Below are 23504 nucleotides of genomic sequence, written 5' to 3' on the forward strand. Positions count from 1 at the left end.
TACAGGCGTGAGCCACCGTGCCTGGCCTTGTTTTTGTTTTAGTTTTTGTTTCGGAGAGAGGGTCTCACTCTGTCTCCCAGGCTGGAGTGCACTGGCACAGTCAGGGGTCACTGCAGCCTTGACTTCCCCGACTCAAGCGATCCTCCCGCCTCAGTCTCCCAAGTAGCTGGGACAACAGGCGAGCCACCGTGCCTGGCTTTTTATTTTTTTTAATTATAGAGTCGTGGTTTTGCCATGTTGCCCAGGCTGGTCTTGAACTCCTGGGGCTCAAGCCATTCGCCTGCCTCAGCCTCCCAAAGTGCTGGGATTACAGGCGTGAGCCACCGCGCCAGGCCTTCAACCTAGTTTGAAGATGTGGTTTCCCGGGAGGAACCCTTCTCAAGGCTGGGTTATCACCTGGCAAAAGAAGGGGACTTCCGAGGTCGTTTGGTGAAGGCCTTCAGCAGATCTGTTTCACGAGCAAACTCCAGACTCCAGCTCCATGGGGGCCTATTAGCCCCACCCTGGTCTGCCTGCCTGAGCCTCCCTGAGCCGAGCAACTCCACTTTCTTATTCCATTCACGTTTAGCACACTCATTTGCACTTTCAACACCTGGGCGATTAATTCTTGCCCTTTTCCCATAGTTTTCCATCTTGACAAGAGGAAAGCTTGCATTTCTATGTACCCCGATTAGGCACGCTCGCTCTCTCCCTAGAGCACCTCTGGTTCACCTCTCCCACGCCCCCTGCATTAGCACAGGCGTTTCCAGAGTTGCACGCGAGCTCATTTGCAAGACCGTCTCCCCCTCCCATCCCTTCTTGGTCCCCTCTAGGGCCCAGGGCAGCAGCCCCGCCCCTGGCCCGCCCCCTCCCAGAGGCTGGGCCGCCGCGGCCTCCCATTGGCCGCCAGGGCTGGCAGGCTTCCCGGCTGGGGCTGTGATTGCCGCGCGCCAGTGTCAGTCCCGGAGAGAACGCCGGTGGCGGGGCGGGTAGCCCGGCAGCCGCAGGTGGGGCCACGAGCGCTGGCTGAGGGACCGAGCCGGAGAGCCCCGGAGCCCCCGTAACCCGCGCGGGGAGCGCCCAGGATGCCGCGCGGGGACTCGGAGCAGGTGCGCTACTGCGCGCGCTTCTCTTACCTCTGGCTCAAGTTTTCACTTATCATCTACTCCACCGTGTTCTGGGTGAGTGACCCTAGTAGGGCCCGGGGATGGGGGTGGGGACCCACAATCCGACCGCCCCCTCACTGGCCCGGGGTTGGGTCCACACTTAGCCGCTCCAGGGAGTGCGCGGGGGAGCGCGTGCGGACTCCTTGTCTTTCTACCGCACATTCTGACGGCCAGAGCCTGAATTTTCAGCCGCCCTTTCGGGAGTGTTAGAGCTGGTTGCCGACCGACCGAGTGCCACCTGGCTCACCTGTGTGCACCGGGTGGGCGGTTTGCCCGCTGTGCGTCCGTTGGCCGGCTGGCTAGGCCGAGGTGACCGCGCTGGCCGCGCCCACCACGCCTACCCGGTAGGGCTGACTGCCTCTGCATCGGCCTGTGGAGCTTAAGTAGTTAGGCTTTGCAGTCGGAATTGGGAGACCTGGATTCCGGGTCTGGTCCCTGCTAGTTACTTGCTGATGCCCCTGACCAAGACGCTTCCCCGCTGCGTCTTGGTTTCCTCTTTGGTGGATGCGCGTGCCTCCTGCGTGGCGAGGAGAAGTCCACCACACGACGTCTACTGCACTCCTAGGTGCTCAGTTTCCGCTGTCGCTGGGCTTCACCTCCTCCTCTGCCTTGTTAGGGGGCAGGATGGTAGTGTTTAGACATGAACCAAGCTTTGAATTCCGTCGCTCCGAGTGGTCTTTTATTTTATATATATTTTTTTATTTAAAACATTGCTAATCTCTGTATCGTTCCAATTTCAGTTTGTGCGTTTCTGAAATGAGCACTTGCTGAGTGATCTTGGGGAAGTTACTTCATCCCTCTGGGCCATGGTTTCCTCATCTGTAAATGGACACAGTAATTATATTCAACTTGTAGGATGCTCGCGGAGATTAAATGAAATAGGCCGGGTCCGGTGCCTAGCGAGAGCTCAAGAAGTATGAGACATTATTCCTATCGTGGGCAGGGAATTTGGACACCTGTGGTGTAAGCTGCCCCAAGAGATTGGGTTTCTGTAAGGGCGTTTCATATTAGGCTGGGACCTAGTCTAGAGATGAGAGTATCTTCCTATAGGCCAGCTCCACCCCTGTCACTCCAGAATCGCTCTCTGCCTGCGGTATGCCACAAGAGCAGACTTGCCCAGGGACCCAGGGTGGTCACTGACACCCCATTCCCACCAAATACACACACTCTCCCCTGGTGTCCTCCTTAGCCCCTTGCTGGGTCTCTTCTGCTAGCAGGAGCTGCTGGATTTGCCATCAGGACTGGCTTTCTCTGTGACCCCTTTGTGGGTGGGGCCTTGCCTGGTAATTGGAGATCCAGATTCAGCTCTGTTACTGACTTACGGATATCTTAGGCAAGTCACTTCCCTGTTTTGGGCCTCAGAACTGTTCATTGACTTTTCCATCTACAAAACTAGTCTGAGGCCAGTTTCCAATCCAATTCTCTGACTCTAGGTAATGTGGAAGACAGATGAACAGTATGTTTGGGGGCCGGAGGATGGAGCAAGGACCTGTTGGTGGAAGCTCCAGGGAGACAGAAGGTCATATGTGGGAAGGGAGTGGGGGTGATTTGAGCTGTAAATCAGCGGTTGCATCAGAATCTACAGATTCTTGTGCCCTGGCATAGGTATTTATTTAAATTTACATAAGCTTAATTGTAGTAAATTACTTACTAGAATTAAGGTAATTCTAGTGTGCAGTCAGTATTGAAAACTGCTGCCCTAGATGGTCTCTCATAGGTCCCCTAAGTCCCCAGGATTTCTGTGCCTGCCCCTTGTGTGGTCTGTGAGCCCTTCTCTCTGTAGATGGGAGTTGAAAGAGCCTAAGGTTGATGGGTGGGGAGGTAGGAAGATGGAGTTGTATTTCGGGCTTCACCCCTTCCCCAGATATATAATCACAAACCAGTCTGTCTACCTCCCCACACTTCCATTTTCTCATCTACAGAATGAATAAGTGAATCTCTGCCCTGTACCTCACTGAACTGTTTTAGGATTAGCGATATGGGGAAAGAGTGACATATGAGCAAAGTAAGTGCAGTACAAACATACATCATGCAGTTAAATAAAACCGAACTCTAATTTTTAAGGCTTTGTGCTGCCGCTGTCCTTTGCAGCCCCCAGAGAAGCCCACCCAATGGCCCTTGCCTTGCTTCTCTTCGGCAGGGTGGTTCTCAGAACTTGGAATCCCTCCTCTGCCGACTGAGGTTGCCTTACCAAATCCTTAACTCCCATCCCTGGAAGTATTTCTGTTTAAAAGTCTCCACACCCATGCCAACAACTCAGCCACCTGCCAACTCTGCCAGAGCAGCTCCAGGTGCCAGAGTTTGACTGCAGGGCAGGGCCCAGTGTGAGTAAGTAATTTGTCCTGGACCAGGTTTACTGTTATTTGGAAACCATTTACAGGAAAACCCATTATCTCTGGTGCCATCTCTGGGGTTGAGGGAAGGGTTACTTGCTTTGTAAGTCCAAAGTTCTAACAATTTGCATCTCAGGTTTTAGGTCTGCAGGGGCCATAAGTTTTATGACAGCCTTATACCTTCTGTAAGACTTTTTGCTTACTTTAAAAATTACTACTGGGGCTGGGCCCGGTGGCTCATGCCTGTAATCCCAGCATTTTGGGAGACTGAGGCGAGAGGATCACCTGAGGTCCGGAGTTTGAGACCAGCCTGGCTAACATGGTGAAACCCCATCTCTACTAAAAATACAAAAATTAGCCAGGCATGGTGGCGTGTGCCTGTAATCCCAGCTACTCGAGAGGCTGAAGCATGAGAATTGCTTGAACCCAGGAGGTGGAGATTGCAGTGAGCTGACATTGTGCCGTGGCACTGCAGTTGGGTGACAGTGTAAGACTCGGTCTCAAAAAAAAAAAAAAAATTACTATTGGCCAGGCATTGTGGTTCATGCCTGTAATCCTAGCACTTTGGAAGGCCAAGATGGGCAGATTGCTTGAACCTGGGAGTTCAAGACCAGCCTGGGCAACATGGTGAAACCCTGTCTCTACTAAAAATACAAAAATTAGCTGGGCGTGGTGGCATGCGCCTGTAGTCACAGCTACTTGGGAGGCTGAGGTAGGAGGATCACCTGAGCTCAGGAGACAGAGGTTGAAGTGAGTTGAGATTGTGCCACTGTACTCCAGCCTGCATGAGACTCTGTTGCAAAAAATAAAAAATAAAAAATAGATTACTATTGATAGAAATGCATGCATGGGCTTGGTACAAGATTTAGAAGTAGAAAAGGGTAAGGCCGGGTGAGGTGTAATCCCAGCACTTCGGGAGGCTGAGGCAGGTGGATCATGAGGTTAAGAGATCGAGACCATCCTGGCCAACATGGTGGAACCCCGTCTTTACTAAAAATACAAAAATCAGCTGGGTATGGTGGCGTGTGCCTGTAGTTTCAGCTACAGCTAGGGCTGAGGTGGAGAATTGCTAGAACCCGGGAAGTGGAGGTTGCAGTGAGCCTAGATAGTGCCACTGCATTCTAGCCTGGTGACAGTCTCAAAAAAAAAAAAAAAAAAAAGAAGAAAGGGTAGTTGTTAGTGACAAGCCTCTCCTCCTACCCCTCTCTCCTGGCCTGCCCAGTCCAGAGGAGGCCTTTGTTATCAGTTTCCTGTCACTCTTTTCTGAGCTATCCTAGTCAAAGGATGTCCTAGGACAAACATATGTATATTTAAAATAAGGTAGCACACTATACACAGAACTACGTATGTAGCCCCTTTTTCACTTAAATTTAAATCCACGTGAATTATGGAGATCTGCTAGGAGCTTCCTCATTCTGTGTGTTGACTGCACAGATTCCGCTCTAGGCTATGCCACATTTATTTAATAGTCCCCAGCTGGAGAACTCTTAGGTTGTTCCCAGTCTTTCTTTCTTTTTTTTTTTTTTTTTTTTTTTTTCTTTCTTTCTTTCTTTCTTTCTTTCTTTCTTTCTTTCTTTCTTCCTTTCTTTTCTTTTTTCTTCTTTCTTTCTTTCTTTCTTTCTTTCTTTCTTTCTTTTTCTTTCTTTTGTCTTTCTTTCACTGAGAACAGTGACACAGTGAGTATCTCTGAATGTGTCATATTGCATGGGTGTATATGTCTGCGGAGTAATTTCTAGGAGTGGGGTTGTTAAGGGGTATATGAATATATGTTATACATGCAGACATGCACCTGCCGTCAGTATATACAGCTGATGAGTTTTCACAAAGTGAACACACCTATACACTGAGCCCCCAGGTCAACCAGCAGAATGGACAGCAGAAGCCAGATACCCCTCAAGCCCTCTTCTAGGCACTATCTCTTACCTTTGGGGGTGATCACCACTGGATTATCCAGCAGTATAGAATAGCTTTGCCTGTTTTTGTATGTGCATTTAACATTCTGATGTTATTAAATTGTCCTATATAGAGGTGATACCAGTTGTAATATTATTTACTTAATACGTTTATTTAAATTTACTTTCTTTTTTTTTTTTTTGAGACAGAGCCTCGCTCTTTCACCTCGACTGGAGTACAGTGGTGTGATCTTGGCTCACTGCAGCCTCTGCCTTCCAGGCTCAAGCGATTCTCCTGCCTCAGCCTCCCGAGTAGCTGGGACTACAGGTGCCTACTGCCACACTGGGCTAATTTTTGTATTTTTGGTAGAGATGGGGTTCCACCATGTTGACCAGACTGTCTCGAACTCCTGACGTCAAATGATCCACCAGCCTGGGCCTCCCAAAGTGCTGGGATTACAGGCGTGAGCCACTGCATCCAGCCTAAACTTACTTTTTAAACTTAAATTTCTTTTTCTTTTTTTCCCTTTTTTAAAGTATATATTTTTTATTTTCCAGGCACATAGGTTCAAGTTGCCCTGAATATGTACGCCTTTAAATTTATTTTTAAAAGGAGGCTTTATATCAGTGTTATGAATGGGAAACCAAGACCCGTCATCATAAATAGCAGGTAAAGGTTTAAAGTAAATACAGTACAGGGAAAACAAAACGATAATACTAAATCCTAGCTGGATGTCATGGATGCTGAAGGCTGTGACCCTGACGCCCACCCTCTCTGTTCAAAAGATAGGTTGGCAAGTGCTTGAGGGGCTTAAAGACAAACTAGCACCCAAACTGAGACCCGCTCCTTGATGCAATTGGAGGGGTCAAAAGGGCATTGAACGAGGAAAGCTCAGTCTGTAATTCCCTATGAATATGCCCCTAAACCGCTTATGGTTATCTGTCCCACACTCAGGGCCCTCTTGTTTTCAGCAGGGAACTTTGGGGCTGCAAAAGGGTGTGTTTGAGGCTCACTTGGCAGAGCTGGCATGTACCCCAGGTCTCTGCATCCTCAGGCAGGTGCTCCTTGGCCCTACCAGTAAGTCATGGAGACGTCTGCGGGAGAAATGAGCTCACGCTGAGGCACTTAGAGCCTCCTTTTCCCATCACACAGGGTGAATCATTCTGACACATGCACCCTCAGCCCGTTGGGGACACACCTCTAATTTTAGCACTGCCCACGGGGTATCTTAGAGATCCGCTTACAGGACTGCTTTTCCTTGCTGGACTGTGGGCTCCCAGAGGTCAGGATTGTAGTTCATCCATATCCTCCTCTGAATGCTGGCCCTGGGGCCTGAGCACACAGTAGGTGCTCAGGGGAGGCTTGTTGCATGATGGTGATTGAATCCCACTTGCACCTACAAGGCGAGGATCCAACTTGGGGCAGAGGCCTGGCTGGGGGTGTAACCCGCAGTGGTCAGGTCTGCTGAGGCCTTGACTTTGCAAAGTGGGCAGGGTTGATCATGGTGCTACGGAATCTCCATAGAGCACCAAGCCTGTTTCCTTGATAACAGGGTAGGACTTTCAAGTGGGTAAAGGTGTCATGGCTGGGGAGTGTTGACTAATCAGGAAGAAAAGGACTTGGTGGGAGTTGGGGGCAAGTAGGGAGGAGCTGAGGGTGGGTAGGTGGTGGAGGCAGCGAATGCCAGAGGCAATAGGAACTCTTCCTGGGCTTTCTCCAAGGATGAACCTGCTTATTAGAGCTTGGCCTGCGATTTCTTACATTTCTTACAGTTTAATGGTTAAGAGTGTGGGCTGTGTACCAGGTTGCCTGGATTCAAATCCCAGCTCTGACACTTAAAGGTTAAGTGGCCTAGGCATAACTTCCATGCACCTCACCTACCTGAGAGTTGCTGAGAAGATTAAATGGATTAATACATCTGAAGAGCTTAGAGCGGTGCCTGGCACATGACGAACACTCCATCAACTACTCACAGATTAGCCATTCTTTTCCTGCCTTCCTCTCTAGCCTTGCTGCTCAAGAGCCATAGACTAAGAATGAGAAGGGCTGTTAAAGACACCTCTAGTGCAGCCTTTTAAATTTACCAATAAGAAATCAGAGGCCTGAAGAGAAGTGAGTTGCCTGAAAGCCCACAGCAAGTCAGTGACAGGCCAAGACCAGATCCAGGCTGCCTGACTCCGGTTTCTTCCTTGGGCCCCCATGACCTTTCCAGGAGCCATGTATGTTCCTCCCTGGTGTCAGGGTGAGGGTAGAAGATAACCTTTCTGAAAGAGGCCATGTCCCTGGCCTCTCAGGGAAGCACTAGGTGAAGCCAGGCCGAAAAGAAAGCACTTCTCTGGAGACAGTTTCCAGGAGGAGATTTTTACTTTCGAGAAGAGCTTTATTATTTTTGTGCAAATAATACATGTGCATAGCTTAAAAATTCAAGCCATTCAGGAAAGTACAACGAAAACAACAAAAGTCCCCTTTGATTCTACCACTGGGATTCAACCACTGTTATATGTTGGTAAACATCCATCTGGACATCTTGTACATATATGTAGACATTTTATTTCTTTAATTATCTTTCTTGTCGACAAACCTTGTTTGATTTGTCGAGCAAAGTTCATTTTCTGGCTCTAGGTAAGCATTCCAAATAGTGAAACTCAAATAGTGAAGCTGAAAGTGGGGCAGCCTTCATATTGGAGAAGTGGCCAGCCGTGCCTAATGTGCTGTCAGAGATGATCTCACAGCATCAGACTGGGCTCAGGCCTCTGGCACAGAGAGGTCCGCCCCTCCCCCAGTCTGGCCACAGAGCCTTTAAAATCCAGAGAATCAGGGCTGCCAGGGATTTGGAGAACCTTCCAACACCTTCATTTTATAGATGAGCAAACTAAGGCCCTGAGAAATGTCCTTCGCTCTTAACCTAGACTTTGTACATGGTCTCGTTCCCCACTTTAATAGAGGAATTGCTTTATGTTGTAGGACTGGACCTTGCTGCCTTTGGGTTGGTTCCTGGAGAAGCAGGAATAACCACCTGCCCTCCTGCCCGGAGCCCTTTCTTCCCAGATGACTCACAATGCCACCCTGGGGTGGGGCTCACAGTCAACCTGATAAGGGACTGATAATGAAATTTCTGTACCAACTGGCTCCACACAGGGGAAAGATGTTTTCCGGGTAAGTCTGGTCAGAAGACGTTGGAGGGGGGGAAACAAAACAGACAAAAAAACAAACAAACAAAAAACAGCCTTTCCCAGAGAGAACTTTTGGATGTGAATGGGTTTGAATCGACTTCTTGTTGGAAGGCAGGAGCATTCAGTCTTAACCAGCCGTGCTCTCTGGTTGGCTGATTTGTTCATTAAGTCAACAAATAGTTATTTGATGCCTACTGAATGCCAGGCACTGTGATACTGTGATAGGTGTGGGAAACAACTATGAACAAGGCAGGTTTAGTCCAGGCCTTGGGAGACAGACAGAGCAGTAAATAAATATCACTTGTGATAGGTGCTAAGGAGAAAATTAGGGAGCAAGTGGGGAGGGATGGGCGTTTCCACTTTTCGATGATGTGGTCAGGGAAAGCCTTTATGAGGAGCTGACATTTCAGCTGAAGCTCAAATAGAGAAGGAGCCAGCCATAAAGACTTGTCCAGAGCATCCCAGGCAGAGAGAGCCATGAGTGCGAAGTCCCTGAGGCAGGTCGCAAGCATGGCTGCAGCAGATGAGGAAGCCCGGGAAGGGCCGCGCTGTGAGTGGAGAGGGTGGCAGGGGCCTGGCTGTGTGAAGAATTTGGGGTTCGAGTGACTGAGAAGCAGGGTTTCATTGTCAGGCCCTGTGGTCTTGCCATCCAGAGACCTAGATCAGATGTTGGCTATTCTGTGTGACACTGGGTAAAGGACCAGCTCTCTGAGCCTCCGAGATGCCTCCTCTGTGGGTACCCCAGAGGGCAGTGGGGAAGATCCTGTGAGATGAGAGGTGCAAAAGCACGGGGCCTACTCTAGGGCCCCCCACCCACGGAGGGAGGGAGACTCTAGGGCCCCCCACCCACTGAGGGAGGGAGATTCTAGGGCTCCCTGCCCACGAGGGAGGGAGAGTCACCTGGGAGCCTTGCATTGCTTAGGGGTAGCTGGGGAGATGAGATGAAATGAGATGAGATGAGATGAGATGAGATGAGATGAGATGAGATGAGATGATGAGATAAGATGAGATGAGATGAGATGAGATGAGATGAGAACCTCTGGAATCCGTCTTGTCAGAGGAGGCTCCTTTGCCCCTGGGGGTACTCAGCCTGCCTAGAACAGATGGCTATGGAACCAGCTCCTCCAGCCAGCTGGGCTGACCCCTTGGGCGTGCATGTGGTCTTTTCCAGAGGCTGGGCCCCTCCCACCCCTTAGTTTCTGGGCTACCATGGCACACTGTCAGAGGCACTGGGCCACAACAGGCACGCGGGGCCAGGCAGGCCATCTGAGAGGTGTCCTGCAAGGCTCTGAGGGGTCCCAGCCCTCGGTCAGCACGAGTTGTTCAGCTCCAAGCTATGCCCCTGGGCCGGTGGAGGTGAGGAAGAGATACCGTAGAGACACTGTGGACTTACGGTGTCACCTTCCCCAGCTAGAGGGTTGGCCTGTGAAGGAGATGGCAGCCATCTCTGCCTCTGGCGATTTGCCATGTTAGCCCAGGAACTAAGGGGTGGGAAGGGTCCAGTCCCTGGAAAAGACCACAAGCACGCCCAAGGGGTCAGACCAGCTGGCTGGAGGAGCTAGTTCCATCAAGGGCCAGTCCGAGCTAGGCTGCCTGATTGTGGTGGCCTGACCACCACATTTTGCTTCATCTCTTTGGATTCTCAGAGTGACCCTTGAGCTGGGCAGGACGGGGGTCTTGTCCTGTTTTATAGAGGAGTCTTTGGGAGGACTCTGAGGGCTTCACTGGGCAGGGAGGCCTCGCAGAGAGAAGTGGAGATGAGTCTTGGGAGAGGGAGGGTGGGCTACAGAACGTTTTTTGGGCCTGAGTGTTGAGGTCAGAAATGTCCTCTGGGAAGACCAGGTCTGGAGGCGAAGCAGAGCTGAGGAGGATGAGCACTTCTTGGTTGGCTGGTGAGGAGAAGGTCCATGTGACAAGTCATGGACAACTCTCTGTGCCTTGGTTTTCTTGTCTGCTGGGAGGGGATAACTGTTGTGCTGCCCACAGGGGTGAGGCTTGGATGAGGCAGTGCCCACAGAGCTCTGAGTGGGCATCTGGCTGGGTAACTGTTCATGCAGATGCTGGGAGGAGATGCCGTCTGCCGCGTGTTTCGCCACACTTTGCTTCATCTCTTTGCATTCTCAGAATGACCCCGTGTGCCTTGTCCCATTTTACAGAGGAGGAGACTGAGGCCCTGAGTGGGGAAGTAACTTGTGTGAGAACCATCATTTGCGTGTGTTCCTGGGACAAGAACTGTTTCACTGTGGGAAAGGTGCCTGTTGGGTTTTAATTTTTTCCAAAAGGGACTTTCTCGCCAAGACATTTGCATCTGGGCCTGCAGGGAAGCAAATATTTCCCTGGAGGGTGGAAGGAAAACAGCCTTGGCCCAGATGGGCTTGTTTTTCCCTCTTCAGAGCCTTCCCACTTCCTTCGTGGGAGAGCAGGAACCCCCAACTCCTGGGGCCGCTGGAAGTCCCTCTCAGGATGTTGCCTGTGACCTTGTATGAGTGACACAGCCCCTGCCAGGCTGTTTCCCATCTCCTACCAGAGGGTTGGCCATGCTGACCTCTCCGGCTATGCTGGGTGCAGTGTGGGAGACTGTGGGGGTGCTTGGGGTCAGGGTGTTCATTTCTGTGCACTCACTGTGTGCCAGGTGCTGGGTGCAGGCATGGGCACAGTGTGGCTGGTGGTGGGCTGAGGCCAGCTTCTGGCCCACCCTGTGGCAGATTGGGACCATCCCCTGGGTGCAGTAGGGTGGGGTGCTGGCTGCCGAGGCTGCACAGGATTCTGAGACTAGGTCACTTCCCAGAGTCAAAAGACAGGAACTTCTTGGCCAGTGGACCTCAACTTCATGGCTCAAGTCCTCCTACCCTGGGAGGATTTCACAAGGACACATGTCCACCACCCCCCACCACCGCCCCCCCATCACCAGAGCTTCTGATTCAGTGGGTCTGGGCTAGGCCCAGGCACCTGTAATTAAAAAAAAAATTATAATGACAAGGTCTTGCTCTGTCACTCAGAGCAAGTGGTCCAGTCATGGCTCACTGCAGCCTTGACCTCCTGGGCTCAAGTGATCCTCCCACCTCAGCCTCCTGAGTAGCTAGAACCACAGGCATGTGCCACCATACCTGGCTAATTTTAAAGTTTTTTTTTTTTTTTGTAGAAATAGTGTCTCACCATGTTTGCCTAGGCTAGTCTTGAACTCCTGGGCTTAAGTGATCCACCTGCTTCCGCTTCCCAAAGTGCTGGGATTATGGGCCTGAGCCACCGTGTGCCCAGCTTTATCTGTAATACTTTTATTTTTATTTTATTTTTTAAGTTTATTTTATTTTTGAGATGGAGTCTTGCTCTGTTGCCCAGGCTGGAGTACAGTGGCACGATCTCGGCTCACTGCAAACTCCGCCTCCCAGGTTTACGCCATTCTCCTGCCTCAGCCTCCCGAGTAGCTTGGGACTGTGGGTGCCCACCATCACGCCCAGCTAATTTTTTGTATTTTTAGTAGAGACAGGGTTTCACCGTGTTCGCCAGGATGGTCTTGACCTTCTGACCTCGTGATCCGCCCGCCTCGGCCTCCCAAAGTGCTGGGATTACAGGCGGGAGCCACCGCGCCTGGCCCTACCTATAATTTTTAAACTTCCCTGGGTGATTCTAATGTGCAGCTGGAGTCGAAACCACAGCTCAGGGTGGTATCCGTAAGGGAATTCTGATGGTACTGGTGATTTCCAGGACACCTTTCTCTGCAGGTGAATCCTGAGTGATGTGAAACCTTCTTCTGACATCTCTTACGATCTGGACAGGTTCTCTGAGCTGGGGAAAGTTAGCAAACACAGTTGGGAGAGGCCCAGAAAGAAAGAGAACACTCTAGCCAGGGGTTTGGGAGAAGTGCAGGGGGAGTCAGTAGGGTCCCATGTGGGCGAGGAAGGGCTGGTGGAGGTATGTGGAGACCACTGGCCTGGGAATGTGGGAGACTATGGGAGTTGGCTTCTCCTGCAGGGAACCAGGATGTATGTTGTGGGAGGGAGGGGAGTCTGTGAGTTCTAGATTTTTGCTTTCCTTTTGGTTATCTTCAAAACATTCTTTTATGTGCTCTAAAGGCAAGGTTTCTGTGCAGTTACCTTTGTAACTAGAATAAGTTTCTGTAGAATCAGGCTTAAGTTTTATGAGTCAGGGATTCAGAAACTTGTGGGGTGGCCTGTGATAATTTTTCCTCCTTAAATGATATCTCGAGTTTGAGAACTCTCGATGCAGGATTATCATGTTGGAAAGCTGGCTGTGATCTCCAGGTCAGTGAACTGCAGTTCTGGCCCCCATAGGAGAAGTATGGCAGATGGTGGTCTATCTCTACTTTACAGATGGTGAAAGAGAGCCAGACAGGGGAGAGGACCTTGCCTGGGATCATGGTGGTAAGCTAGGGGCCAGTTAGCAGAAGGATGAGGCCTTGATTTCTCACTCTGACTAGTGAGCTCTGTTGTGGGTTGAGTTGTGGCCTCATCAAAAAGGTATGTTCTTGGCCAGGTGCGGTGGCTCATACCTGTAATCCCAGCACTTTGGGAGGCTGAGGCAGGTGGATCACTTGAGGTCAGGAATTAGAGACCAGCCTGGCCAACATGGTGAAACCCCATCTCTACTAAAAATACAAAAATTAGCTGGGCATAGTGGCACATGCCTATAATCCCAGTTATTTGGGAGGCTGAGGCAGGAGAATTGCTTGAACCTGGGAGGTGGAGGTTGCAGTGAGCCAAGATGGTGCTACTGCACTCCAACTGGGCATCAGAGTGAGACTCCATCTCAAAAAAAAAAAAAGTATGAAGGTATGTATGTTTAGGTCTTAGAACCTGTGAATGTAACCTTATTTGGAAAAAGGGTTTTTGCAGGTATAATTCAGTTCAAAATCTTGAAATGAAATCATCTTAGATGACCTGAGTGTGCCCTAAATCCAGTGTCAAGTGCCTTTATAAGAGAGAGGCAGAGGGAGATATGAGACAGACAGAAGAGGAGGCCATGGGCACACAGAGGCCTTCTGTGTGCAGATGGGGGCAGACAAGCTGAGCAACTCTGGGAGCCACTAAAAGCTGGCGGAGGCAAGACGGCTTCTCCCCTAGAGCCTCTGGAGGGAGTATGGCTCAGCAGACACCTTGGCCTCTGGCCTCCAGAACTGTGAGAGATTAAACTTCTGTTTTAAGCCACCCCATTTGTGGTCATTTGTTCAGGCAGCCATAGGAAAATGCAAGCCCTTCTGCCTCACCAGGTGGCCTTACTAGGGAGGGGCCCAATTGAGCAGGGCCCTGAAACCACCTTCCTTCTTGGGTTGTGCTGAAAACCAAGGGCGAGAACAGAGGGGCTGGGGGAGGAGTGAGACTGTGAGGAGTGAGGCTTCTGGCCCGTCCTCAGGCCAGGGGGCGATGCCCTACAGCTGGTTTCTTGGGGCTTCCCCTCTGCAAGGAAAACCTAATGGAAAGAGGTTAAAACCGGGGAAGGTGGATGCGAGCTAGCTCTCAGGAAGGACTTGCTGGCTGTGAAAACAGTTAAATCAAAACTGCTTGCCAAGCTGAGCTGTAAAATGTGGGATTCCCTGACAGCTTCAGAACAGGAGCGTCACCCATTGTGTAGGGCAGTTAGGATGTGGCCTGAACTTCCAGTGGGTTGAACTTTGAGGGGCCGTAGAGGGCATCTAGTGCTACCCCTTCCTTTCAGAGAGAAGGAAACCAAGCCCCAGGCCACCCAGCATGTGCCCCGGGTTCTAAAACTCTGCCAATGGGACAATCTCTAGTGTGCAGGGGGGACAATGGACACTACTCAGTGGTTTCGAACCAGGAGCTTCCTCTCCAGCCAGGGTGTGGGGACAGAGGCCTGACTTGTGACTTCTCACAGAGAAGGGAAGAATGTCCAGCCCTGTCCCTGTCCCCTTGAGAAGCTGGCACTCACTGAGTCCTAGCAGCATGCTCCGACAGCTGCAGACATTCTGTGATCTGGGTGGAGCAAGCAGGCCTGGCCAGAGTCTCCCAGGAGGCTGTGGCAGAGACATTTAGCTTTGGGGTGTTGGGCTCTGGGCTTCCCCTGGGGATGGCAGTGACCACCTGGCTTTCCAACCACTAGGCGGGTAGACTCATGTTCAGAGCAGAGACAGGATGAGGGCAGGAGTTGTTCAGGGACCCACAGACCCTGAGATGGGGTGGGGCCTACTTCCAGCCTGTTCGTTTCTACAGTATTTTCCTTCTCCATTGTGGTCTTCTGGTGCCGGCCTCACATGGAATGAAACTTGACTTTTTTCAGCCAGGAATTCCCCCACACTCTGTCTAGCTGGGTTGTACCTTCTGCATCCTCCTAGGTTGTCCTATATTGTCTTTAAAGCTAACAGCTAACGAGCCCTTCTTGTGTGCCAGGCTCTGGGCTGAGCTGTTTTCTAGCCATTCTCTCACTTCAACCTCCAGTAGCCTAAGAGACAGCGCTGCTCTTGCCTCGTTTGCACTTGGGAAGGAGATGCTCAGAGAGTTAGGTAACTCACTCGTGAGAGCTGGAGGTGGGGTGTGAAGCCTCTGTCTCTCTTGGCAGACTTACCGGCTTCCTTCCTGGCCTAGATGTTTGTTCTTCTTCCTTGGAAGAACTTTTCTTAGAGAGACGGACTTTTTGGGGATGGGTGGTTTGTCCATTGGTTTGGGCATTTAGTCACTCATCAAACATGTTCTAGGCGTGAGGGCATCTCTGATCCTCCCCGAGGCTCTGTGCTTCCAGAAGGCCATTCTGGTTAGGTTTGTAACTTTATGTAGAAGTTATAAGACACTGCTAACACAGGGACTGGTATCTCTGCTGGATTAGCACCAGCTCCCCAGGGCAGGGGCCACAGGCTCCCCCAAGGAGGTGGGGCGGTTGCCACCTTGTGTGGGGATGGAGGGAGCAACCTGACCCGAAGTTGCACCAGACGCCACGGCCCAGGTCCCATTGGCTCTCTGGAGCCGCAGAAGGCAGAAGTGGGGCATTACTGTCCTTCAGAAATGCATCTTTTAATTTTCCTTTTTTTGGAGAGGATATGCCAGGGCGTGAGAAGTCTTGTTCCTGATGAGGGAGGGCAGCCTGTGGTGGGACAGAGCACTGGCCTGGGAGCTGGGAGATCCAGGTCGCAGCTGCTGAGTGAGGGCTAATTTGCGGTGTGACCTTGTGGGAGTGCCACCCTCTCTCTCAGCCTCAGATTCCCATCTGCAAAATCAGGGGGTTGGGCCAGATCAGCGTCTGTGGGGAAAAGAAAGAGAGGCCAGCCTGTTACTGTGGCTATATAGAAGGAAGTAGACATAAGAGACTCCATTTAGTTCTGTATTTGAGATGCTGTTAATCTGTGACCCTACCCCCAACCTTGTCCTTGCAAGAGACATGTGCTGTGGTGACTTAAGGTTAAAAGGATTTTGGGCGGTGCAGAATGTGCTTTGTTAAACAAGTGCCTAAAGGCTGCTTATGGTTAAAGGTCATCACCATTCTCTTAAATCTAGAGAAAAAGAAAAACATTTGCCTCCTGCCCGTCCCTGGGAGATGGAACATCTCCAGGTAAAACCCTTTGTGTGCTTTGTTTACTGGGTAAGGAGAAAACCGCCTTTAGGAATAAGGTGGGGCTTGCTGGAGCAATACTGCTAAAAGGTTTATGGAGATGTTCGCATATGCATCTCAAGGCACAGCATTTTCTTTTAAACTTATTGATGTTACAAGGATTTTTTGTTCATATGTCTTACTGCTGATTTCCTCCCTACAGTGATCCTATTGTCCAGTCACTCCTTTGTCTTTTTGATAGTAAAGATAATTATCAATAAATACTAAGGGAACTCAGAGGCCGGGGCCGGTGTGGGGCCTCTGTAAGCACAGCACCGGTCCCCTGGGCCCCGCTTTTCCTTCTCTGCATTTTGTCCCTGTGTCTTATTCCTTTTCTCAAGTCTTTCGTCCCACCTAACGAGAAGCACCCACAGGTGTGGAGGGGCAGGCCACCCCTTCATCCGTCCTCTCGCTGATTCCTGGTGGTGCACAAGATGATTATAGCTGGGCCATGGGGGAACATTTAAATATTTTAATATGCATGTGGGAAGTGTGATGGGTATTAAAAAAATAATTAGTACCTCAAACTTGTGATTGTGTAGATCTTGATTAGTTTAGGTCAGGGCCGTATTTACTTGAGTAAGAAAAGCCAGTGGGGTTTTATTAAAACATCGAGTTAATAATAATGCAAGTAGCTGGCCAACCCGACCACGTGGAGACGTGACAGGAGAATGGCTGGAGTTTGGGAGACACTGGGAGTTCTCAGTGGTTCCTTCCAGCTCTTTTCTGGAAACAGGCAGTGTGGCACCTCCTGGTCAGGTGCAGACACTTAACACAGTCTGTGTACTGCTGACTGTTAAGGAAGTGGCTTCTCATTATGGTACAGTGTCTTACAGTTTACAAAGGAGTTTGTCCACCTCAGGGTCTTCTTCGCGTGACCATTATATTCCCATGTCACAGTGGAGAGGCAGTTGGCGCTCTGAGGGAGATGGTCTGGCCAGCATCGCGCAGCTCGTAAGTGGCCCAGCGCCTCCAGCTGACCTGGGCTCTTTGCTGGGTCGCATCAGCACCAGCCCTCTGGGAGCCCGTTCCTGACCTTTACCTCCTTTCCCGGCTGCCACTTTCTGCACAGGGTTTCATGGTCGTGTTGGCTTGTTGCATGCATCTTCTCTTGTCCTGATTTTCTTAAAGCAGAGGAGAAAAGGATTTAAGGTGACAAGCGACCCTCCCTCTCCCTTCCCCCAGGCCTCTTCCCCATGCAGTGAGGAGCATGTTCTAAAGCCCTCAGCACCCTGTTTCCTAATAGGTTCACTTGGATGTGTAATAGGTAGGTTTCCATTACAGCCTGTATTATCTCCAGGTAGCAGTTAGTGAAACATCTGGTTTGGGCATTAATTCCAGGCCAGAACAGGCCACCAGACCCAGGCCTCTGGTGAGCTGACCCTTGCCTGTGGCCACTGAGACTTTCCTGATGGCACTGAATCTGGTCTGGAGCTTTAGGCAAAGGAAGACTCAAACCTGTAGTAAACAAACCTCTTCCTTTAGCCAGGTGTGGTGGCGTGTGCCTGCAGTCCCAGCTACTTGGGAGGCTGAGGCAGGAGGATCGCTTGAGCCCAAGAGGTTGAAGCTGCAGTGAGCTATGATCACACCACTGTACTCCAGCCTGGGCAACAGGGTGAGACCTTGTCTCTAAACAAAACAAAACAACACACACACACACACACACACACACAAACCTCTTCTTGGAAAACATAGAACTTGGTTGCTATAGAAAAGGTAAAAGAATGTTCTTGGATATAGTTATAGCCACAACACCATTATCATGCCTAAAAATACTAAGTTTATGCAAAAACATATCTAATTGTCCCTAAAACATCTCTCATAGTGCATTAAAAAAAATCAGGACCCAGCATCACAGTTTATACGTTGCGTTGGGTTTCTTTTTGATAAAAAATGTCCCAGTGCATCTGAAACTTGAGGGGTGACCTCTGAGGCCCTGAATGTTATAGGTTCTGGGGTCCTGGTAGGGACCGTCGTGTGTTACTTGCCTACATTGTACCTGATCCAAGACCTACTGGGGCCAGCTGGTTCCTTTTGTTGTTTAGGGGAAATTCAGAAAGCCAATTAGTAAAGGCTTGCCTGGAAAACTGTCCCCACCCAAGAGACTCCAGCCCCGGCCCCCCTCCCCCACATTCTCATTAGGAGAGCTGATTGGTGTCTGAAAGCCAGACCCAAAGCTCCCTGAATCCTCACCCTTAATCACCAGGTGCACACACTGGGCCCTGTGTCAGGCACTGGGGAAAGATGCTCTAAAGAACTGAAAGACCCCCAGCTGGCTGCCCACAGCCTGCCTGGAGAGACCCGGTGTGCCCTGGTGTGGCCGGGTCATGGCTCTTGGCAAGTCAGTGCACTGATATGTGGGGCAGCGGCTCTTTGTTCCTTGGTTCTGATGCTTGGGGTAGGCTGGGGTAGGGCCGAGAGAGCCCCCTTCTCTCATACCAGATGGGGAGCATTATCAGGTGGCTGGAGTATCCCCTAATCAATACTTATGTATCAAGCTGCTATAGGGGAAATAGACTTTTTTTTTTTTTTGAAAAAGTTAAACGCAGAGAAAAATGGAAGGAAGAATTCAAAGAACATCTGCCCACCTCTGTTATCAGTTGTGAACATCTTGTCTTAACAGCTCTCTCTAAATACACCACTTCTTTTTTTGCCAACCCAGCTACAAGGAGGCTGCAGTCGTTGTGACCCCACTCCTCTAAATACCCCAGCATTTGGCTTCCCAGAAAGGGCATTCTTCCTCACACCACTGTTGTCCATCTGATAAAAAAAAAAAATCAGCATGAAATCAAACTTTTCAGTCCTATATACAGGCCACATTTCTTATGACATTCCTGTGTTGTAAGAAATATGTTTGTTCTTTGTCCCTAGTTCCTGGCACAGAGCTCTTAAAACCCTTGGAATTACCTGATAGGAATGCCTTTTGTTATTAATAATGAGCCCATTTAGTCACACCTGAGTTTACGCTGATGCGATGACTTAGGGTAAGGCCCTAGATGGCCTTAGGATGGGGCGAATCACCAGAAACACCAAATAATTAGAGGGTTGGAGGATTCAGCCCCTCCTGTGGGCTGGACAGAAAGGGTGAGGGTGGGGGTGGGGGTTGGGGGCTGGAGATTGAGCTCTATGTAAAACTTTTTTTTTTTTTTTTCCAACTCTCAACCAGTAGAAGAGAAAAACTCTTGAACAATGAGATTTGATGAGCTTCTGGGTTTGGAAACTCACTGAGGTGTTGAGGGGTGGGCTTGGGCTCAGAGAGGGCCTGGGAGCTCTTTCCCCACCTTGCCCAGTGCATCTCCTCCCTCTGGCTGTTCCTGAGTTGTATTCTTTGTAATACACTGGTTAATATAAGTAACCCTGAGTTCTGTGAGCCATTCGCGCAAATTATCAAACTTGGGGAAGGGGTTGCGGGAACCCCTGACTTATAGCCAGACTTTGAGTCCTGGACTTGTGATTGGCATCTGAAGGTCGGGCAAACCCTGTAGGCTCTTTTTTTTTTTTTTTTTTGAGACAGAGTCTTACTCTGTCACCCAGGTTGGCCGGAGTGCAGTGGCTTGATCTTGGCTCACTGCAACCTCTACCTCCCAGGCTCAAGCAAACCTCCACCTCCCAGGCTCAAGCAATCCTCCCACCTTAGCCTCCCAAGTATTAGGTTGGTGCAAAAGTAATTGCAGTTTTTGCCATTACTTTTAATAATAATTTTTTTTAAATAGCTGGGACTATAGGTACACGCCACCACGTCCAGCTAATTTTTGTATTTCTTTTGTAGAGATGAGATTTCGCCATGTTGCCTAGGCTGGTCTCAAACTCCTGGGCTCAAGCAATCTGTCCACTTTGGCCTCCCAGAGTGCTAGGATTACAAGCATGAGCCACCATGCCCAGCCTAATCTCATGGGCTTGAGCACATTAACCTGTGGGATCTGATGCTAACTCCAGGTAAATGGTGTCAGAGTTGAATTAAATTGTGTGACACCTAGCTGGTCTCTCAAGAGAATCAAAGAACTGGCTGATGGTGTTGGAAAGCACCTCATTCCCCAAATGTCCTTTGTGGTGATGTTTTACCCAATCCAGGATCCACCCAAGGTTGGTACATTACTTCTGGCTCTATGTCTCTTTAATCTCCCCCAGCCTAGACCAACTATCCTTACTTCTTTTGAGTCCTTTGAAGCCTCCAGGCCACTTGATCTGTAGAATGTCTGAGTTGCTTCATAGCTTCACAGCTTCCTCATGATTAGGTTCAGGCCACATATTTCCTGCAGGAGCATTTCACAGTGGGTGCAGTGGGAGGTACGGAATATCACATTAGGGGGTGCGTGCTATCTGGCCACACCATGGTTGGTCAGACTGAACTTGACCAGCCCTCTCCATTGCAAAGGCACCTTTCCCCATGATGATGAACACATAGGCTGATGTGAAACACCCTGGTGAAAGAACTTTTAAAAGTTAATCTGAATGTGAGACTCCCCTGCTTAAATTATTTCAATTATTTCCCTATTCCAGCCTCAAAATACACTGCCTGCTTCTGGACACCTTCACATGCCCACTGTGGTCCAGGCCACTGTCACCTCACTTTGGTCACCGCAGTAGCTCCCTGACCGGCCCCTCCCACCTCCATCTCCCAGTCTCTTGGCATAGCAGTCCAAGCAACTCATTTAAAGATCACAGCCAGGCATGGTAGCAAGTGCTACTTGGGAGGCTAAGGCGGGAGGATTGTCGAGCCCAGGAGTCCGAGACCAGCCTGGGCAACATAGCAAGACCCCGTCTCAATTATTTAAAATGAAAAAAGATCACAGTTGGAACAGAGCACTTCTCTGCAAACTTTCAGTGCCTCCCATCCACTCAGAGCAAAAGTCAGTCTTCTTAGTGGCCTCAGAGTCCCCTCCTGATCAGCCCACTGCCTCATCTCCTACATGCTCCCTCTCCAGCAGCCCCGTCCCCCTTGCTGTTTCTTGAAAACACAGGCACATCCCAAGGCCATGGTGCCTGCTTGGATGCTCATTCATGTATCCGTGTGGCTTGGTCCCTCCTCTACTCCAAGTCTTTGCTCACATGTCACCCTCCCTGGCCACACTGATGGCCCCTTTCCCCAGCTTCCCTAGCCTTCCTCTCCATTTTATTTTTCTTGGTAGCACTTATAACCATAGCACAGTATATATTTTTCTTACTTATTTGCCTCTCCCCAAGTAGAATGTGAGCTCCACCAAAGCTGGGATTTTTGTGGTTTTCTTTCATTGCTCTCGTTGCACACCCAGTTCTTAAAATAGTAGCTCCCAAAGTGGGTCTAGGGACCTCTGGGTTCCCCTTTCAGGGGCTCTTGCATCTAGAACCACTTTCATAGTAATACTAAGACTCCCATTGTCACTCTCTTGGGAGCATGTGATGGAGTATTCCAGAGGCACCTGAACACTCGATGTGGCAGTGGAGCCAATGAGCAGCAGATCTGAGAATCCAGCTGCTTTCTTGGCAGCCAGACGTTAACATTTACAAACATGCAGAGCCCACGCCACTCTGCTCACTCAGTTTTTGTGTGTTTTTTTGGGGAATTTTTAAAATAAAAAATATGCTATTTAACATATAAATCAATCTTTCTTTCACTCTCTCTGTCTCTCTCTCTCCCTCTCTCCCCGTTCTCTCCCTCCCCTCCCCTCTTCCCTCCCCTCTTCCCTCCCCTCTTCCCTCCCCTCTTCCCTCCCCTCCCTTCCCCTTCTCTTTCGACTCTGGTACCCAGGCTGGAGTACAGTGTTGCAATCTCAGCTCACTGCAGTCTTGACCTGAGCTCAGGCCATCCTCCCACCTCAGCCTCCCAAGTAGCTGGGATCACAGAGCTGTGCCACCACACCTGGCTAATTCTTCTTACTTTTTGTAGGGATGAGGGCTCCCTGTGTTGCCCAGGTTGGTCTTGAACTTCTGGACTCAAGTGAACCTTCCACCGCCGCCTCCCAAAGTGCTGGGATTACAGGCATGAAACACTGCTCCCAGCTGTCTCTTATTATTTCTAAATGAGCTAATAAATATTTAAAATAAGTCTCAGTTTTAATTTATGGTAACTAATTGATGGATATCATCATAAACAAAAGCTCCAGAATCTGCAAACATTTTTAAGAATGAAAAGGAGTTTTGAGGCCAAAAACTTTGAGACCCACTGGCTTTAAACAATGCCTGGTGTGCAACAACCACTCAGTCAATAGATGTCATGTGAATAAATGGACTTCTTGGCTCAACCCATGAGACTGACCTTGGTGCTCTGGCTTGTGTGAACCTCCCTATTCGCCTCCCCTTCCCTCGTCCTCTGCCTGTCCTTGATTCCAGCTCTGCTGACCTGACCTGTGGTACCTTCATGGGCATCTGGAACTCCTTATCCCTCTTGTCCACCTTAGGAATTCCTGCTTGTCCACTAAATGGACTCAGTTCAAACATGACCTCCTCCAGGAAGCCTTCCCTGATCTTGCCTTTCTGATTTAGTGTCTCCTTCTCTCTGGCGCCTTTGCACACTTGATCACATCTACCCCAGGGTTTTGCTGATTCCCACATGTGTTGGTGTGCTGGTATGTCTCTCATCAGACAGAGCTCCTTGAGGACAGGAACTCATCTTATGTGCTTATTCCCAATGTCTGGTACATAAGAGGTACTTAATGTATGTGGAATCAGCAAGTACTGCCTTGGAATTCAGAATAGGGAGTTCTCCCTCCCTGGAATTAACCCTGGACCAAAGAGGGTCTGAAGGGGAAATGGTTTCTGGCTTCTGACTTGGGTTTTGAAATGTCAGCATTACAACAGCGCTACATGGTTACTGGGGAAGAAGTAACATTTACTGAGCGCCTGTCTAGTGCCAGGAGCTTTTGCATGGCATCTGGCTTCAGAATATTGTGGTTTCTTTGGCCATTGTGAACTGGCTTGGGCCCTAACCACTTTCTGTCTGGCTTCCACGAGGAGAGTGTGGTCTAGTAACCAAGTCAACAAACTTCTGTGAACTTCTGGGACATCCTAACGCATTTGCATAGTACGTGCAGACTGTGAAGTTGTTGAGGGCAAAGTTGTATGTGTGTTGCTGGATCTAGCCACCATGGCCTGAATGCTGTCCATAAGAGATACCTGGAATTCCCTGTCCAAAGGGCGTAGTTAATACTATCAATATCACTACCAGCAAGGGCTTCCCATTCAGAAGTGGATATTCAGAAGTGGAGAGATATCCCTATAGCTGGGGTGATCCAAGAAGACTTCCCAGGGGAGGAGGGCATTTTGTTGTCATTGTTTTTAGACAGGATATTGCACTGTCACCCAGGCTGGAGTGCAGTGGCACGATCATGGCTCGCTACCGCCTTGATCTCCTGGGCTCAAGCGATGGGAGGAGGACTTTGAGCTGAGCTTGGAGGATGGGTATGAGCCCCTTTTGGCTTTATTATTTC

At 49.9% G+C, this 23504-nt stretch overlaps 1 protein-coding gene across 1 annotated transcript in view; it reads left to right on the forward strand.

Moving 5' to 3' along the window:
- The first annotated feature begins 934 nt into the window (after nt 1-934).
- Nucleotides 935-23504, forward strand: part of TSPAN15 (tetraspanin 15) — a 56996-nt gene continuing 34426 nt past the window's right edge. The window contains exon 1 of the mRNA XM_030798317.1: nt 935-1160. Coding sequence (XP_030654177.1) covers nt 1065-1160 — 96 coding nt within the window. The 5' untranslated portion in view covers nt 935-1064. The remainder of the gene's footprint in view (nt 1161-23504) is intronic.

Source organism: Nomascus leucogenys, chromosome 18 (genome assembly GCF_006542625.1).
Source record: "Nomascus leucogenys isolate Asia chromosome 18, Asia_NLE_v1, whole genome shotgun sequence".
Classification (NCBI taxonomy): domain Eukaryota; kingdom Metazoa; phylum Chordata; class Mammalia; order Primates; family Hylobatidae; genus Nomascus; species Nomascus leucogenys.